Source organism: Pomacea canaliculata, linkage group LG12, assembly GCF_003073045.1.
Source record: "Pomacea canaliculata isolate SZHN2017 linkage group LG12, ASM307304v1, whole genome shotgun sequence".
NCBI lineage: Eukaryota > Metazoa > Mollusca > Gastropoda > Architaenioglossa > Ampullariidae > Pomacea > Pomacea canaliculata.
Genome location: NC_037601.1, coordinates 19,518,432 through 19,538,748, shown reverse-complemented (window position 1 = coordinate 19,538,748; position 20,317 = coordinate 19,518,432). Strand labels below are relative to the sequence as shown.

The 20,317-nt window shown below is 45.4% G+C and overlaps 1 protein-coding gene across 2 annotated transcripts in view; it reads right to left on the bottom strand.

The window, feature by feature from the left end:
- The window catches only part of LOC112576878, a 34,435-nt gene that overhangs the window by 7,871 nt on the left and 6,247 nt on the right, over positions 1 to 20,317 (bottom strand). For both annotated transcript variants that reach the window (XM_025259696.1, XM_025259697.1), the window contains exons 2-4: positions 17,717 to 19,886; positions 1,216 to 1,264; positions 389 to 433 (exon numbers count right to left, since the gene is read on the bottom strand). In XM_025259696.1, coding sequence (XP_025115481.1) covers positions 389 to 433; positions 1,216 to 1,264; positions 17,717 to 18,879 — 1,257 coding nt within the window. In that variant the 5' untranslated portion in view covers positions 18,880 to 19,886. The remainder of the gene's footprint in view (positions 1 to 388; positions 434 to 1,215; positions 1,265 to 17,716; positions 19,887 to 20,317) is intronic.

The following is a 20,317-nucleotide window of genomic DNA, read 5'->3' as shown; positions in this document are numbered from 1 at the left end:
ACACTATCTCTCGCAAGCACTTGTTTCCTCTCTCTCTCTCACACACACACCGTTGAGATTTACAATCATGAGGGTTCATCTAATATATCTTTATGTGTGTAAAGTGTATATTGACAGGATGTGCATTACCCTGTTTGCGTGCGAGAGAGACTAAACAATCTAGCCCAAGTGGTTTAACTATGACATTAAACAAGTCGACAGCTTGACGACTGACACAACATCACAAACAACTGCTGAAGCCAGCGGTCGGCGAACTCGAGGCCGACCTGCCCTCCACCCCAACCTCCCTGCATCACCCCCATGCACATGCACAAAGGGAAGCAGGGGGATCGGGGGGAGTGGGGAGGCCAGCTGCAGTGCAGTGAAGAGTTGTCCTCATGTTTCTCACCTGTGAGTTGACGTAGCGAGCGAACCACAGACGTCCAGGCGCGTGCTGAAACAAAGGACAGACCATCAGCACGAGGGCAACAGGCCGCATCACGTGACGGCAGTCGTTCAGTCTCACGTAGGGAGAAGCCTAACTACGTTAACTAACGTAGTCGTCGTTAGCGGACATCATCTACCTATCACGTAGTCAACAGGCAACACTATGTAATCTTTCCACTGGAACTTCTTGGAGAACAGGCCATGGCGCCGTCTCTATGTCTGTCACGTACTTAGTACTATAGTCGACCTGGCATCTTTCCTCATCTTTGTCTCCAGGTCGCGGAGCTAGGTGGTCCGTTTCTGGCTTCAACCGTAACCATTCTTTTTCATCTTTGTCTCTAGGTCACAAAAGCAATTGTAAAAACATCTGGCTGCAACTGTACCCCATCTTTTTCATCTCTGTCTCTAGGTTGCAAAGTCAAGTGTTTCCTGAACTTTTTTGTCGTCTATATTTGCCTTGAGGGTTGCTTGTTGAAAGTGATCGTTAATCGTTTTTTAAAACTTACAAACAATTCACAGTGTTGAATATTAACTGCGTACTACTAAGATTTACTATCTCCATACTTTACAGACCCTCAGTCTGAAATCTTTATCACCTATCCCTAGACTGTTGGTTCTATATGATCCTGTCCTTTAAAATAAATGTTGGGAGCAAGAACATAGCTGAGCGAGTGAGACAATGACAAAAATGAGAATAACATTAAAAACGATGGCAGCCTTCAGACAAACGATAACACTCTAGACATGAGATACAGTCACACGATGAGAATCGAATGTTGTGACCCTCACCTGACATAACTCTCCAAACTTGGCTTTCTCCACTTGTGAAGTTTCCTCCCTGTGAAAACATATTTCAGAATGATGACAGGTGGCGACATAAACAGGTGATCACGTGTACAGCAATAATTTCTAACTCGTGTGTACATCTGTACTTTGTGCACACACACACATACACACACATCTGATAATCTGTTGCAGTAGTACCATACCCATGGCTACCTCCACTTGGCTGTGTTCCACAGAAACCACTAACCGACACGTGATTTGAACCAGGGTCCCCCCACTGTAACCGCTACCTTATTTCCTGCTAGCCGAGACTGGGCGTGTCCCCCTACCCTTGTGCTTCAGCCGCCATCCGGGGAGGAAAAAGCAACAGGGTGTCCGGCTTTTAATAGAGATTGATCAGCCAGGTATAATACAAACTGAACACGAGACTGCCTGGATGTCCTCTTTAACTAACCACAGCTTATTTTTGTCTCCAGCAAAGTAAAGTTTCGCAGTCTGCATCAAAAACACTGAAGCGAGTGGTTTATCAGACAACGGTCCCTCCACCTTGCAGGATATTCAGGAAATATGTCCAACGAAAAACCATTATGAGGATTAGAAGGGAAATCTCTCAGCTAAACCCCACAAAAACTGAGACAGCGGGGAAAAACTCACAGAAAACGATTTCCTCGAACAACGAAAGCCAGGAGCAGATTAAAAAAGAACTTTTTACCTAATGGAGACAAAAGGACGAAGAAAATCCATACAGCCTAACCAATTTTTGTGGCTTGTTTCTCTCTCCCTCGTCTGATTTCTTCTGTTATCATTACCCTTGGAATTGGCCAAGGGAAGATAATGCGAGAGAAGAGTCTCCTGACGGTCACGCACGCAAACCGACTTCCAGACTTCAGTCACGCGCCAGACTTTCCAATGGCGGGTCGATGGACTTGTGGGTCCAGTGAGTTAAATTCTTATGTCAGACCTCGAAGTGGTGGCGCTTCTGAGCTGGATGACCGGCTTCAGAAGTTCTTATCTCCAACGCGAGGTCTTGGTTAATTGAACGAAGAAACGCGCCTCTTTCACCACTCGTAATTTTGCATGAAAAAAACAAAACAAAAAAAAACCAAAAAAACAAAAACAACCCCTAAACCAGAACAAAAAAAAATGTCTTGCTCACCCCTAACCTCTGACTGCAGCTGTGAGTGATGACTCAGAGGCCTGCTGGCTGAGATACACGCCTAAAACCATCATCATGCACAGAAAGAGGTCAAATTGTGACGTCAGGGTTGTACACAGACATACTACCCAGTGAGTAAGGTCTTCACAATGTAACCGTATCCATGAACAATCGTGACGTCTATGTTGTTGACCTTGACCTGTGCATGGTCATGCTTGCAGCGGTGTACCTCGAGAATGGAAGAGGGTATTCCCCCAGATTTTAGGAATATCTTGGACTGAGCTTTACCTAATCATTTTAAAAAAATGTGCTACCCATTAGTCCTTTGAAATGTCGCTAGCTGGATGGGTCAGGCGCACTATAACTCAAGATCAGCACAAATTTTCAAATACCTCTTTAAAATAGTTAGCAATTAGAGATCACAATAATTCTTCTTACAAGTCTTAAGTCACAACTTTTAACTTGTTCAAGACTGAGGTGTTACGATAATCTCACCTTTCTCGAGGCCAGCTTTTTTGCGAGGTCAGTGGTCACCTCCTCTTCCTATCCGCCCTACCTTCCCCATCCCTCCTTACCCCCAGGTTCCGATTCCACAGCTCAGTTATTCGAGAGAAATGCTGCATTATAAGGTATCGACCGACTAGTGTGTCTCTGATTTCCGACACCGCTACTCTAACCCCGAGGTTATCAGCTTGCCCTACAACTAGTGGGTCGCTTAAACTCTGGCAACGATACCGAGAGGACCAGGGGGCGGTTCTAGACTCGTGGCGGCCAACGATATTGTCATTATGGCAGAATATTATAATACTACATGTAGCTGACTGCTCTGACTCTAGCAACATTAGTAAATAACAGGAAACACAAAGTTTCTCATCCACATTGCCGTCAGTTTTCTATTTCTGTTTTATATTCAATATATCTTGGCCTGGAGGTCGCTGGGAGGAGTGTCTGACTTCATGACCTCATCCTGGAGGGCGATTACGGCGACGATCTGCAGCTGACTGGTGGATGTTGTCGCAATGGCTGGTGGTGGTCCAACTGCGCCATCAGCAGTTCCAGTAATTGGTGTTTCAGTGGTGTTGTCTTGCTCGTGTCTAGACTACTGCTATCAATACTGTAAGTGGTCTTCTTGCAGACTTTGCTCCATTACACTGATGGCGTGGTGTCGCCTTTCTTGTCAGCCATCGACGAAGGCAAAGAGTTTGTGTGGACATTGGTTGAGATGTCCAGACACCTGGGAGGTGAATGGGTTTATAAAGAACTTTCGCGGGGTATACACAGTCCATTGACTTTAATACTTAGAAAGTTGTCACTTAAAGACCAGCTGAGGGATACAAAGTTTAATCTCTAAGTTGCGAATAGGTTACCAATCGTAGTTCTCTCATTAGCTTGACAAACATTAGTTTCATCATTTTTGTTTTGTTTTGTTTGTGAAGCAATGCATATGTTGGCTTGGAATGTTCGAAGACATGTTGTCAAAACAGTGAACCTTCATTTGTAACACTGATCACATTTAAAAGAACCAATGCATGGAGAAAAGAAAGTAAAAATCTTCTCGCTTTCTTTCCATTTCTTCGCTCCTCCTAAAGGGGCCAACGACTTGAAAGTAGCGGTCACCTCCCCAATGCCTCCCTCGTACATATAGCCATTCCTTTCTGGGAAGCTGACCCAACCCATCGGAGAAATATTGTCACTGTGGCCAGGAGATAGGTATCTTAATTGGTCGTAATGGAGAACTGGAAGATAGGAAACAATAATGACAGAGTATTGATTGCAGAACAAAGGCAACAACATGCAACCTCTGACCCTGGCTCGGTGCAGTTAACTCTGAACCAGAGATAAAAAAGATCATGTTGTTGGCTGTTCGGGGTTAGATGACAACAATGCACCGAGATAAATGAAGGTTAGGTGACAACATTGAGCGCATCTTTGTGATGCGGATACTGGCGCGCTATAAAACTACATCATCATCATCATCATCAACAATGCTCCGAGATAAATGAAGGTTGTTGAGAACGAGGGACTCCAGAAGATTGCAGATGAGTGCAGACGACTAGTGTTACTATTCTGATGCAGAAAAGCCTAAAAAATACAGTGACAGATGCAGGATGGAAGAAGAAATACACCAATATGCCGACCTAGGAGATGTCTGTCTCATGAACAGCGAAAGGAGCTATAGCAATGAACCTTGGAAACTTGTTGACACAACTACTACATGAAGTCCCATGGAGACAGAATATCTGTCTTTAGTTCACTAATCTACGGCCACTATGGAACCTGTTACAAAACAAAGAAATCCGAATATCCACCGGCTGTCTTAAGACAACACATTTCACCCACAGGATACTCGCCAGTCTGTACAGCGATGGGGAAGTCGATGACAAGACGGATGGAGAGGCAGATGATGTGCGTCACTGCCTGATGCCTGAGCTCGCGCTCTTCCGGCCTCCATCTGGCGCACACACACTTTCTGCCTCTTTAATTGCCCCAGTCATGGAAACCCCTCTGTCCCTACCCCTCCCACCCCCACGGGTACAAACGATTGCCACAGACAGTAAGCAGCAACAAAATGTCACCAGGGTGTGAGGGTGTGAGTGCACGTCCATGTCAGCCCCTCACAACTGTCTGTATGTGCGTGTGAAAAGTTAGAAAATGAGTGAAGGAGGGAGGGGGATATAAACTTTTCAAGAGTAGGTGTTCATTTCATGGATCCTTTATTCCTTTAACGCTGAAAATAGTAAATTTTAAAGTTCAAACAGGAGTTGACATATAGCTCTGTGTTTAAGATCATGGTGGGTTCGCGCGAAAGTCAGAACGAGAAATAAAACAACAACGGAATTCAGTTTCAGCGCCACGGAACCCAAATGTCAGATGTCTGGGAAACTTTATATTCGCCAGATAAGCTGTTCTGAGTCATTTCGCAACGCCTCCCGGCATCATTGTATTTCTGGCAAAATGAAAAAGATTAGCACAGAGACAGAACTGAATCACACCAAAGCTCCAGTTTTCCACCCGAGACCAAATCGTAAACTGCTGACGCGGGTATTAAATGCTGATCAATGTTGTACTTCTTCCCGCTGGTAAAATTAATCAAAGAAGGACGAGGGAAAATAACTGGAAAATGGGAAAGTAAACAACCCAGCCACCCAGGTGTACACACTTTCTCACACGCACGCATTCACAGAGAGGATGTTTATTCCACTTGTTTCTCCGACAACAAAACATTTACTGAAAAAGTCAGCGACTGTCAGAAATGTCATGACTGTACTCACAGTTTGTAAACACTAAATGACAGATGGGATGACACGTTTAGTTGTCTTTGAGGGAGAAGGGGACATCTAATTGCCTACAGGTAAACAGGTAGATATATGTCACGTGACACGTACATGATGGACACCAATCTCTGGAACACACACACAAACACACTTGTATGCGCGCGTGCGAAGACACAACCTCACCTACACGTGCACGCAGTTCTCTCGTGTGTTCGCGAAGGAGAGCAAGCTGTGGTGTCCTGTGAAGTCATTACAGCTCGCTGACTGGGTTACAGCTCATTACCGTCTACTCCAAGCTCAGGTGTTTTACGGGGATGTCAGTAACTAGACCCACAGGTAGATTTTTTTTTTCTCATTTTCTTTTTACCGATTTTAAATGGTAGCAAACTGATTACCCCACAAATGTTCTCTTAACTTTCAAGTGACTTTTGGCTTAATCCCCGTTTGGCTTTGGCAGCCCTTTAAAAAAGTGGATGATATGTAAAACTAATGCTCTGGATTATATATATAATGTTGAAGGTATCCCTACTGATGCTCGGCTTCCACCCAAGCTTTGCTGAGACATTTTAGGCGAAGTTCGTCTCTCTTCTCGCTTCACTGCAAAACTTTGACACAAATTGCGGAGGAAGAAGACTTCCCCCATGGTTTCGTATGACCAGACCTCCATGTGTGTTTTTGTTCCACATGTGCCTTTGTATCTGTCACTCCGTGTTCGAAATAGAAAACGCAATGTCTGAACATCGTCGATATCGGAAAGTGGATGAAGGACTTGGCTCTGAATGGCCATAAAAATGCAGACGAGCATTCCATTCGTAAAATCTCGAATAACTGGTCCAAAAAGAAAAGTTATAAAAAGTAACAAAAAAGAGTAACAAAAGAGAAAGGAACCCCCACACACTAACGGAAAGCTGATCGATATCGGAGGAGAAGAAGAAAGGAACGACATCAATAACCTCCAGCGTTTACCGCGGAAGTAAATGACTGCAGTCGTGTCTGGTGACAGCTGCTCGGGTATCACAGAACAGGAGCCATCCCAGATAATCTCCTTGGCCTAAATGCTACCTCTGCAGCAAACATAAAAACAAACAACAACAAAACAATAAACCAAACCAAAAATAAACAAAAGAAAAAGAAAAACCTGAAAACAAAACAACAAGAACACACAACACAACAGCCCGCAGGCCCGCCAATGAAGCAGGACCACAGAAACGAGCGAGCGGCAAACTACAATGAGATTTGACGACGACAGGAAAAATAAGAAATTAAAGAGAAGGTTTGTCACAGAAAGATCGAAGTGTAGTGTAGCACACTTAAGACAATGTGTGTTCATCGAGACGTGGCTTGACGAGATTGGACAGTTGACACCACGTGAGATGGTCGAGATCATTATAAACAAACATCCTCACTCTTTCACACACACGCACGCGCACAAACTGTAAATTAGAAAGAGTAAGAAGACAAGAGGACGACAACGGATTACATACTTTCCTTTTTTCATACTTTAGCTGAGCTTATGCCAATAAATCTTCAAGGATTTCTTTCCAACACAAATCCAGATTTCCATTAAATCCCCATTTTCAGGATGGCCTCATCTTTTTACTTTAAAACACAAATAAAAACTTTATATATGTGTGCACGCGCACGAACGCGTGAGTTTTCCCGTTCAGTCTACTAAAAAGTTCTCAAATTTATCCACATTTCTTTAGACAATACAAATGAGATGAATCCGTGTAGATTTTCTCCTACCATCGTTTATGCAGCCTGAAAAACAAGTTTCGACCAAAGGCCATCTCATAAATCAGGATTGTGCTAGCGTACGATCAAAAACTATGAACGAAGGTTTAAATATTAGAAAAGAAAGAAAGAAAAGAACCCTAGGAAGAAAAAATGTTGTATCAAGCAAAAATCGATGGCACCCAGTGGAAACCTCAAATTTATTATTCTTGCCAACGTCCACCTGAACTGTTCAACTGCTGGCACACAGACGGCAAAATGGCGGATCGATGGTCCAGTGGCTGGAATAACTTGCCTCACGGTTTGCCGCTAATTTCTCCCGCGAAACCTGAGCTTTACGATAATGTGTCTCGTTTGGATTACACGGCTGAGGTATATAACTTGTGTACATATACCCCTACACCCCACGACAGACTACAAACATTTAAACAAACAAATATTTGTATTACTAACTCATACGTCACGCGCGCGCCGACACACACATACACAAGCGGGTAGACTCGTGCTGTCGACCTCATGCATTTGCATGCACAGACCTTAGACCTCGGCTTTTACCATATCTTGATTGTTGCCCATCCATTTAACATGAGGTAAATAGCTCACGAATATGTGTGTTCACAGTGAATAAGCACGACAGTTTTACATCTGAGCACGCACGATGTCGAATCTGGTCTGGTCGAGTGAATGTTTTGCGATAATTACTCAAATATTTTTCAACAGAAATTGTAAAAATAGTTTCTGCACAAATCTCATGTAATATTTACAGCAAGAATTAGGTCGATATTGGGAGATCCGCCAACTTCTGTTAAAACATCACGAGCCTGTTCACTGTTCACTCAGACCGGTAGAGCTTTCAAGAGTGACGCGCCCTGAGACAGACAGCAGTCCAGAGACGACAGCTTCATGCTGTGAGACAGCAATCTAGAGAAGTAAGATCCGCACTGCCGCAGGTAACATAGGAACCGCACAGGAAAACAATTCTCACCACAAACAATCCCCGTTCCCACTTTTATCAACTGCGATGTTAAAGCTACGAGTTACTTTGTATACAGCACGAAATAAACACAAAAAATTCTCTTCGATATTTGCACACACCCCATCCTTTACCCTCCCAGTGTCACGTGACACGAAAAACACTCTTTAACGCTTTGATAACGGAGATGTGAGAAAAAACAACAGGCAACCGCTGGCAGCAGCGACTTCGTGTCACGAGCTAAAAACACAAGAAGACTGGTGGTGGTTGCCGGTGGTGGTGGTGGTGGTTGCCAGTGGTGGTGGTGATTGCCGGTGGTGGTGGTGGTGGTGGTGGGTTTCTCTCCTTAGACAACTGCACGTGACACAACAAAGCATTGCCTGCAGAATGTCCACCTCGGTAACAACCTACATCGCCGTCACCACCACGTTGGTTGAACACGTGACCCAACGCATGAAAGAAGAAAGCCGCGTGCAATCACGTCGTCTGGGAGCCAGCGAACTCAGGTTTCACTCCAAGACTGCGATCCATGTTTTTTAAAGTGCAGCTCAGGACAAAGTTCTGCGAAAATTTGTTTATTTTTAGCGAGCGGGCAAAATATAGAAGTCTTATTTATAAACCCCTTGTAGGTGAAGACAGGGAAAGGACAGAGAAATGTCAAAGGAAGACGTAGGCAAGTTAACCAAAGATTTGTAAGTCAAACAAAATGTGACAAGTATTTTTTTTTGTCGGTTGCCAGCACGAAAACAAAGGATTTGAACGCGGTAAGCTCAGACTTATAGCCTGCATAAAGTAATAATAACGACGAAGTAGGTTAAAGATTACGAAGAGGGGGAGGGGGATATTAGTGTTTGACAACGAGCCAGCAACTAAGAATATATCACAGTAAAGCAGCCAGCCCTGTAAATACCTCAGCGTGTCCGAGACGAGATCTGAACCAGGGACAACCAGTTCTCACCGTTTTGGCGACAGGCGCTGACAGTTGCCACACCGGAGACCATACGAAGTCAAGAGACAACCTGGTTTTTGTTCGGAAACCAAAGACACAGGGTCTAGCAGTGACAGACTTCACAGAACAGAGGCTGTAAAGGAAATCGTTGAGGTCAAAGGTCAGGCAGAACATCAGCCGCCATAGCTATAAAAAAAAAAAAAAGACTAAAACAACCAGCGTGGAGGGGGAGGGGTAGCGGGCACAAATCGACATAATATCGGCCGATATAATAGTTTCGTGCCCCCTAGCGGTGAACCACACTACCACCGTCAACTCGCACTCGCATCAGACGAGGATAACAGCGAGGTTAAGACGATGGCAGGACTTGACTGGTCAGTGAAGACTTGACTCCTGTGAGGTTCTCCACCAAGGGTCAAAGGTCAGAGCTGTACTCACATGCTGATGCACAGAAGCGTCCTTCGCAATCCTCTTTACCCAAGCAGTTACTTATGGCGGGTACCTACCATCTCCACAATACTCGAGGTCTAAGTAAAGTTCCAGACACAAGAAACATCTAGAAACATCCAACACTTCTAGGATCAGACGGCTACAGACAAATGGAGAGACTTTGTAGGAAAGATGTTCTCTAGACTTACTGAAGCTGGAACAATGCTATTCACCACAAAAAGTAAGTCTTAGAAAATTGTGTTAAAAGCTGGAAATAACTGTTATTAGTACATCAAGTCTGAAAGGTCACAAGACATCACATTAAAGCAAGTATATTTGAATACTGGAATTAAGCTTGGACTGAAGAAGCTGATGTCAAACGGTCGAACAGTAACCGGTGCTGCCGCCTACAAAGGACACGACTAAATAACAACAATGAATGAGAACATCGATTGGTCCTCGGCAGTATCCAGAGGTAAGGTGAGTTCTTTCAACGACTAAATAGCAGTTTCGTTTTTCCCCTCCGAGAGCTGAGTAGTGCTCAGAAGAAAGTGGTGGCTGGTGACACGTGAAAGGGATTCCTGTCCAGGCCTGCTGGCTCCGGGCCTCACCCACGCATCTCTCGAGGTCTAGCTTTCGTTTCTGAGCCACACAGTTCGTATCCATCGATTGTCACTCAGCCGGCCCCACAATCCTTCCTTCCCCAGCTCCATCCCCCCTTTCCCCCCGGAGCTCTCTTGGAGCTGACATGCGGAGCTGTGTGGCCGAGTTCGCTAAGATCAATGGTCTAATAGTCTCGCGGGATGGGTCCGGAGCTAAATAAATACAGCTTGCATCTCTCGGCAGTACGGTTGGCTGATCTTTGCATCTGGTTTGATCGCCAGCATCATAATTGACCGAACCCTATAAACACTAAGAAGGTGATGACATCTGTGACAGCTCCCCCTCCCTGCCTTCCCTCCTCCCTCTGTCTTCTCCTTCATGTCCTTACTAACCTGGCAAATGTCAACATTTGACTAAATTTGGCAAAACTACCGATGCATGTCGAAGGAAACAAACGGTTTTGGGACAAAGTCAAGTAGCCCCTACCATCTCATCAACACCAAAGTTTCTGCACCACAATTATATTGAACCTCCTATAGCCTCCCAAGCCAGTTCTTTAACATATCCCAGTCCTCTGTTTTTCTACAAGCCTGATCATCACAAACAACAAATAAATAATGAAGGGTTAGATGACTGATCCACGTGTGTCCGCCAGACAACGAGCAAGGTGTGCTGGCAGTTAACAAGCACACAGCTGATATCAATGACTGTAATATCTAGGATTGTTACAGCTTGCTTGTAAACCTGTCGTTTCAACAAAACTGTTTCATCTATGATGAGCCCCAAACTACAAACTGTAAACATGTCGGCCTCATCAAGTCCGTCCTTCAGTGCGATATTATCCATCGCGAGGAAGCAGCACGCGCGGATGTAATCTTCGGCAGCAAAGATGCTTTTATTCTTGTGAGGACAGACACATCCGGCCAAAGGAAGGACCAGAGAAGAAGACACTACAGTGTTGCCTTCCGGTCTTCTGTCGATAAACATGGCCAGGAAATCTCCATGCTCCATTAGGACTTCGCTGGCGAGCGCGATGCTGCAGGGGGAGGAGGGAATAATTGCACGCGCAGATGCTTGTAAGGATGAGAATCAACTAAACAATATTTTACAAAGAGTTCCTTCGCAATCAGACAACTGCCTCACTCTGGTAAAGGGAATTTTATGTCCACCATTTGTGTGTGTCGAGTGTTTTGTGGACAGCGCATTCTCCATCTGGGGCCACCCCACCAACACACACACAAACAACATCTGATCATATTCTTTAACATAAATTGTAAGCTGTAAGCAAAAGTTCTTTATTAATATATTAATATTTCTGACTGCCACCTCACCGCGATGTAGTCTTAGTTGCTGTCACAACACTCACCCCACTTGCTGTTCGAAATTAGAAATTAGTAGTAAACTAGTACAGCTAAACTTACTATAACAAAGATTCCCAAGTTTTTAGACATTCTTTCATCTGTTTCCTCTCTCTCTCTGATGGCCCACAATAGTCAGAAGAGTTGTCCAATCACCACATTCCCTATTGTCCCCATCCTTGAGACTTTTTTAAAACCATTCTCTTTCTCTTGTCATGTTCAATGCCACTGAGAAAACAGCTTCAAAATCTTGTTTTCACATCGGAAATTATTTACTAGGCGGTGCATCAGATGTTTAAAATATGTATCTAACACTATGTATCAGGAACAGCAACTGTCTAGTAATTTTTTCCTGACATCCTCCTGAGAGTTGCAGTCTAATCAATCCCTACCCTCATCTCTCATTCGCTCTCTCGCTCCCGCTTTCAATTTCTCTATCTAGTCCAGTCTCGACGTCCAATTACTTTTTTTTTTCATTTTATTTTCCCGTGTTTGTACAGGCAAATGAAACTTTTTTTAATTTTTATTTTTTTTTTCTCTAAAGCAGAACAAAGCGGATTAATTAACTGAAAAAAGCCATCCTGCTCACACAGTACTCAGACAGTCGCATTCACTGTCATGAAATAATTCAATCTTCTACCAGGTCTACCTTCATGTCGTTGGGTTATTTTGACGAAACTGATGTTTTTTTAAAAGTCAACACTTGAGAATGAAATAGTTTCTAAAAGGTACCCATTAAATTCAACCGTAGCTTACACAGCATATTAGACATGGCGCTACTTTAATCTTCATCTCCTATATGATGATGATGATAATGATGATGATGATGATGATGATGATTGCAACAGTGAGCATCGTCACTCACTATTTTCAGGTCTTAACAAGGGATGAGTTAAACAGATTCCAGTTACTGTTCATTCGATTACAAGTTGGGTTCGTTATTGCTCAAAGATTTCTAATGGTTAATTGCAGGCTACTGAAGAAAAGCTTGTTTATTGATGATGACTCTTCATGAGAGAGAAAAATAAACATGAGTACGAAATGCTCAGATGTTTGCTTCATCATTTGAGTATGTTTGGCAGAATCGGTGTGGGTTGAATTACAAAAAATGGGGCTGAGTTGAAGATGAGGCTACTGGAGTGCAGATGGAGGGTCTGTCCAGCAGACTGACTTGCAGGTGCCGGGCAAACCCAAGAGAATGTCGGCAGCGTCTCATCTTGGCGGCATCGTGCTGTTCGCCAATATCCTCCACATCAAAAGACCGGTCCTTGTGAAGAAATAACAATCTTTGGGAAGAATTCATTTACGCAAAGAACTATGGCTCCTCTAGAAATCGATGAACGCCATCTCTGGAGACGATGTCCACTTCGCGCTGTTTAAAGGACACATCCATTGTGTACTGATACCATCCACTGTGTACAATACCCTCCACTGTGTACTAACAGCATCCACTGACATCCACCGTGTACTAATAACATCCACTGTGTATTAATACCATCCAGTGTACTACTACCATCCACTGTGTACTAATAGCATCCACTGACATCCACCGTGTACTAATAATATCCACTGTGTACTAATACCAAGTTTACTGGCTGGGAGTGGAGGGGGAGTATGTAGAGGGGGGTTGAAATGGATGGAACTACTGTATTTGCTCCAAGCGCCTCACTTTCCGCCCAGATATTGGCGATCAACATCGTGTGCTCGAGCCAAAGTCAGATGCGGTCGAAGACATTATCCTCTGCAGCTGCTGAGACAGAATGGCAGCAAGGCTCACCCTGCCCACTGGGGAATATAGATCGTACCTTTGTTTTGTTTTTGTTGAGTTCTCGACATAACAAGTGTCATCAACTATAAACCTAGCAAATACTTTCATAAAAACATTCCCCTTTCACCAACCGTTTAAAGATGAGTTTTTCTGATGTTAGAAGATGACCACAATACAAAACATCTAACGACTGGCCAGAGCTCTGTACAAGATACCGATCCTCCAAAGCTGGTCGAACACACACCTTCTGTTCTCGATATACACGGATACAAACATCAGCATGCACAGAAGGAAAGCAAAAGCACTGACATCAGGACTGTACATTTGCACGCGTACGTTGTCAATGCTTCGGCCAATGGGAGAGCTGGGACTGTATGCTAATTAGGCGTAAGTGGACAAACGTGACGCCACGAGTTTCGCCTCTTTCTGAGAATGATGTTTGTAGACGCGTATCTCGAAAACGGAATGGAGTTTTATCAACATGTGGGGTGTACCCGAGACGAGGTCTGAACCCAGGACGGCCAATCCTCATTGTAGTCATGACAGGCGTTAACCGTTGTGCCCCCGAACCGCCCCCTGAGGACACTGACACAAAAGTCAGACTTCCGATGTAAAGCCCTTGTTTTGTAAAGACATTTCTGTAGAGTGTAGAGGGAGGATGTTGATGGAGGGTGTGCGTGCATACGTGTCCTTGGATTCAATACAAGGTAAAGGTCGTGTCATGACCTTTTTCAGATCGTTAGGAAGGGAGTTGTCAGAGACCTCGCTTTTCTTGGGGCCAGCAGTGAAAGCTGTACCCATCTCCTCTTCCTCCCTGCCGTACCTTCCCCAACCCTCCTTCAAGTTACGTGTACCCGACAGGAGAAAAGCTGTGCTACACGGGAATCGAACGCCAGCGCTCTAACCATTCAGCTATCTGCCTCCACGATTCATTATAAAGCAGCCTGCTATAGAAGAGGGCATGGAAACTAGTTAATTAACAGCACTTAATTAGAGGTGAGTACGGGTGGTGATGAGTCAGAGTGGGGGTCGGGGACGACACGTCACTTATCGGCTCGGTACTCGGATGGCCGTTCCAAGCCTCATGCAATATGCATCAGTTCCCTTCTCCTGCTACACGGATCCCGCCCTCGGTCCCACACGTCTGCAGGGCTCCGGGTCTTTGTCTGCTGTTTGAGCTGCGCGTTCAGCGAGGACGACGAGCAAATAAAACCCTGTTTGCTTCTCAGCTCAACGGTTCCTTTTGATGATGTTCACTGACTTTTAATTCTGACAAGTTTCACGGTACAAACAGGTTCTGGCAATGTTCAGGGCACGTGTCAGTCTATGACAATTTTCACGTACACATTTTAATTGTGCAATTAAAATAAAAAAAAGAAACCACCATCTAGAAACTTTCACGACAAAGACTGTGATTTGACAATCACTGCTACAGTGCTTATTTTGACCATGTTTACAAATACTCAGTTTACAACACGCAGAATGCAGAAAGAGAACCCCGACATCTTTGATTGATATCGACGGAAGGAGTTGGGAGGTTACTGGTTGATAGGAAGGACGAAAGATCAGCTAATATATAAGAATGATTTTCATTTAACGAGAAATGCAATTCAGGCGTGACATAATGAAGAAAAATTGATGTTAAAATAGCATTGATCATGATAGTAGGGCAGACCTGGGCAAACGCCGGCCCGCGGGCCGGATCCGGCCCGCCTCCTGTCTCTGACCGGCCCGCCCGCCAGTATATATACTATATATACAGTATTGGGTAAAACTGAGTTAACTATATTAGTCCGGCCCTCTAGAACCATCCCAGTTTCTCATCCGGCCCTCTAGAACCATTCCAGTTTCTCATCCGGCCCCTTGGGAAAATTAATTGCCCACCCCTGTAGTAGGGGGATGGGAGGGACTCTCCAATGAGTTTTTGTCACCTTAATTTCAGATATTGGCCATCACAATTAACATGTTACCCACACACTGATCATCGTACCACCCCAAACATATTCCGCAGGCACTGACCAACGAGCTACCAGAGCTGATCAGCATTTTCCCCACCCATTATGTCAACACATAACCCGAACTGGTCCTTGTGAAACAACACTGATATACAGTCAAAAGGCATCGCGGACCAACATCATTCCATGGACAAACAACTAAACAGACCACCTAAGACCCAAATGCGTGTTTCTCTTGCATCAAACCTCGTCAGCACATCTTTCAAGGTTGCCATGGTGTCACCGGTTTGCTAACCCTTGTGTTTCTTGTGTAGTTGAGTGCTCCTGCTTGTGGACATTCGTGTACAGCGCATTTTTTTCCCCCGTTTCCACACGGGAAAACGCGTTCTTCAAATTGAATAATAATAATAAAACCTACACATACAGCTACATGATGCAGACATTGATCTGGCACTCACACAAATTAATGCTCTTAAAATTTTAAGCTGACGATCTTCAGTTGCCACAAAAGACTCTCGAAATGGACTTTTCGCTGTCATCCCAAGAATCAACAATCACAGAAATGAAAGTTGGCAAGAAGCGACACTTCTAGAATTTAATTTTTTTAAAGTGGCGCACACTCGAGCTAATGCACTTGAAATTTTCTCAGCCACTATACACTACCACACACTCTTTAAAACAAGCAAAAGAACAAACATACACACACAGAGGCGCGCGTACGCACGCACGAACACAAAATACCAACTATACTTGCCTACACAAGAACCGATGCATGTAAAATGAAGAAACTGTTTTCGAAATGGAAACTGAGTCACTCTTTTAAAACTACACACACACTTACCAAAGTAAGGAACGTAAGCCGAGTGCCTTAAAACAATCATGCAATAAATACAACAAACAAGATAACATGCTGTTGTTCACCCTCCCTCAGAAATACAGTGTGTATGCGGAGGGGGAGGGTAGAGGGAGGGGTGGTATCTAGTGCCTAGCAAACCTTGAACTCCTGACCTTCTGCTTGCTATACTCCATAAACTATAGCAGCCAGGACATGGAGCCCCCTCCACCCCAAACGATTAATAGAAAATGGCTAATAATCTTAATTTGGTAATTGTACCAGACAGCTGGTTATCAAGGTGGAGGCATTTACTAACCAAACCGCCCGGGTTCGAGTTGCAACAAAAATGATGCCATGCACAACAAGGACAATAGCAGGTGTTCTCTACCCTTGAACAACAGCCGCTGTGAAAATCTATTTTCTCTTCCTCGGCCCTAACGATCCCCCACACTCCATACCCTCTCTCATCTCAGCTCGTTAAGTGCAAATTACTTTAAATGGACCCGCGACACACCGAGTATCATGTCCCTGCTGGCTGTGCACAATGCAATGTAGCTTGTGTTGTGAAGCACCATTAATGCCTGTGATTTCTGCCTGAAGAAGAAAAGACAAAAGGGAGCTGAAATGAATGGGACAGGACTGAAATGAGGAGCAGCTCGAATGCTAGGAAACCGTTTTCTTACCAATCCACAACCATCACCGCGGGTAACCACTGGAAGTGCGGTGTCTTAGAAACAGTCTTCAAGTTTGTGCAAGTTTACTTTGAAAGCTGGGCACTAGTCTATACTCGTGGCTGTTGGCTATAGACGGTTACGAATCAATATAACGATGCCCTCTGGGTATCGACAGTAACTCTAAGAAATCCAATAGTTCTTTTCTATGGAAGCCATATCTCACCGATATAGCAAGGGACAGGCCGTGCCCTTGAAGTCAAACCCCAGACGGTTTTGTTGGGGCCTTAATCTTCAGACACGAACGTGTCTTGGCAACAGACTCCAATTCAGACATATATTTATCAGTATTACTTAGTTTTTTTCCCGAAAAAAATGATTGTAATAACTTAAGCGTAGAGAGAGGGAGAAGTAGAAAGAAATAAAACTGCAAAGTCAGGAGAAAATAGAGAATTAAATCAAGTCAAATTAAGTTGATGGAAAGCTGATTATTAAAACCTAAACCTGATATAAGCCAGTTGATCAATAAATTACAACAGCAGTCTGTGTTAGAATGGACAAGTTATTATTAATTAACGACTTTTGCAGAAAACTGGGGAAGGCAGTGAGGAGATATTTTATCGATGTGTGCACGTGGCTGCAATTTAAGTTGAAGTTGTTGAAACGACAGAAATGCCAGTAGAGATCTTTCAACCTCATTGTCCTCCCCAGCCCTTAATTTTCTCCTAGTCGACCGTGGAGAATAGGGGTTTCTGTGTGTGAATAGGGGTGGGGGTGAAAAAAAGTAAGAAAACTTACTCAACGCTGAAAATTTTGTCCACGAACATTTTCATGAACTCCATGCACTCCAGTGTGACGTCATCAGGCTGCGAGTCGATGCTGTAGTTGGAGCTCCAGGACTTCATGGACCCCATGGAGCTCGAGCGGTTGACGGTGGGCGAGACACCCCCGTACTCAGCGTCAGAGGATTCCAGGCTGGTGGACACATACAGACCGTGGTGGGTGCCACCTTCACCTCCCTCGCCATTGGAATCCACGCTGCTTTGGCTAGGATTAGGAGAAGCCTTTGCAATGTCAGCAGCACCTGCGGTGGACCGTTGGTTGTCAACGTCCTGGTCAAAGGACATCAGGTCCGGGGGCAGATTCTCCGGGGAGAAGACGGCGTCGGAGTTGTTGTCCGGTTCAACATAATCATCAAACAGCATCTCGTCGATGGTGCTCGAACGGCGCTTGATCGTCGTGAACTTGGGAGCTTTGCGGCTGCCACCGCCACCACCAGCACCAGCACCACCACCACCACCACCACCCATCTCAGCATCGTTACCTGTCTCTTCATCTCTGGCGCCATGCTTCATGGCGCCACTGCCATTCCCGTCCTGCATCTTGGGCTCCGCCACCTCCACCTCCTCCTCGCCGCTCACGCGCCGCCCGGAAGAGCAGCCTTCCTTTTGGCTCGACTCACCAGCGCCAGTCTCTATCCCGGACGTGCCCCCGCTCTTGCGGGTGTAGATCGGTTCATCAAAGCTGATGTTCATTCCGTTCATGGACAGCTGCCGGTCCACGGCGCGCGGCCCATCGGAGGCGGTGGCCGAGTCAGTGCGGGTGTAGGCCGGCAGCGAGGCCATACGCTTGATCAGTCTCTCCTTTTCGCGCAGGGCGTGCACATTGGGAGGCTTGCGCGGAGGCGGGGGCCGGGGAGGTGGGGTAGGGGGTGGTGTCTCCTCCTGGCTGCGACCGCGCTCCAGGCTCATTTCGCGGGACGACGAGGACGACGGCGTGAAGGTGGTCTCGATTTGCCTGGAAATGTCGCTGATAAGACCATTCTTCTTGGCGATGACGGAGCTGAAGAACTTGGACGTTCCGTCGGCCAGGCTTTCGGAGAACGACCGACGCTCGTCTCGCACGCGCGGCGGCCGCTGCGACTGTGAGTGAGGCTGCGCTTGCCGTGAATCCAAGTCCATACTTGGCAACGTCCCGGCAACAGCCAAGCCGAGCGAAGCCTGGCCTGTAGCCGCCGCCTCTACGCTTCGGCTTCCTGCGGCAGGATGTGAGCAGACATAAGACCTTACCTATACGACACACACTTCGTGACGAAAAGAAACTTTTTAAAAAAACCAACAGAACACCACTGCACGATCCGCAATCCTCGTGGTAATCACGTCCCCAGTCGAGATCTTTGTGTCTGGCGATCTTCAAGTCTGTGAGAACTCCGTGCCACGTCAGTAGGACCCGACACTGCGCACAGCGCCGCACGGCATCGATCTTTTCCAATCACTTCCCGCGAGAGAGAACGGAGTAGATGTGCGCACGCGTGATGATCGTGGAGTTAGGGGTGGGACCAGACGGGCGGAAGGAGGGAGGGTGCTCGTTCACACCCTTAGACAAGTATACAAAAATAGCAATTATCCAACAACAAAATAGTACAAGGATTATGGGGAGTGGTGAGGGGAGCAGTTCGATTATGATGAAACTGCATTGCTTATAGGTAACAGCACCATGGTGCAGCTTGGGTGGGGATGAGGGGTGGAAAGGGGACACCAAACACGTCGATCCTGATCGTCAGAAACGTAGACAATTCTGTGGCAGCAAACCACTGCGCGGCTACACGCACTAAAATAATCTGGCCGTCACTCCCACCAAGTTGGGGCTGGCAGATCAATACAGTGCCCGCCGCCTGTACAGCAGCAGTGGTGGTGGTGGTGGTGCTGCGATAGGTGGTGGTAGTGGTGGAGGTGGCCGGTGGCGGCTTGCTGGATAGAAGCGGGCGCCTTCTCAATGGTTCAAGTGCTAGCTGCCGCCGCTGAAATGCCGCTAGTGCGGTGCTGTCGCCTCATCGAGGCGCACGATCCGAAAGAGGCGACTGCATCGTTATGCTGGGGTTGTCGGAGGGAGGAGGTGAGTGGGCCGTGTCATCTTATCCATCACTTCCCAGCCAGCCTTGCAACGCCCAGCCTATTGTGCACGGTTCCTGTTGATATAATAATGTCAACAGTTAGTTGGTCGATCCTCATTTTGAGTTAGGCTAGGCTAAATGGTGCGGTCGATACCAGGATGCACAGTAACAATAGTTTGTTTTTGGTCTCAATTGTTACGGGATGTAAAAATAGCTTCATGAGTATGATGGCAGGTTTTATTTAAAAGAAACTTGTCTCAGAATGATGCACTACATGTGTTGCAAATTATACACATCTATATCTACCCAATAATGTTCTCTTTCTCTCCTCTCAAGTGAATGCAGGCACATACACAAATATATCAAATTATAACTTAGAAAGATAAAATCACATTTTCTCAACACCTTATGGTAAAGGAAGAAGAAACTTATGTACAGTGAAAAAAATACAAATGAAGAGGAACAATATTAAAGTTAATTAGAATGGTTCAAAGATCATGTTTATA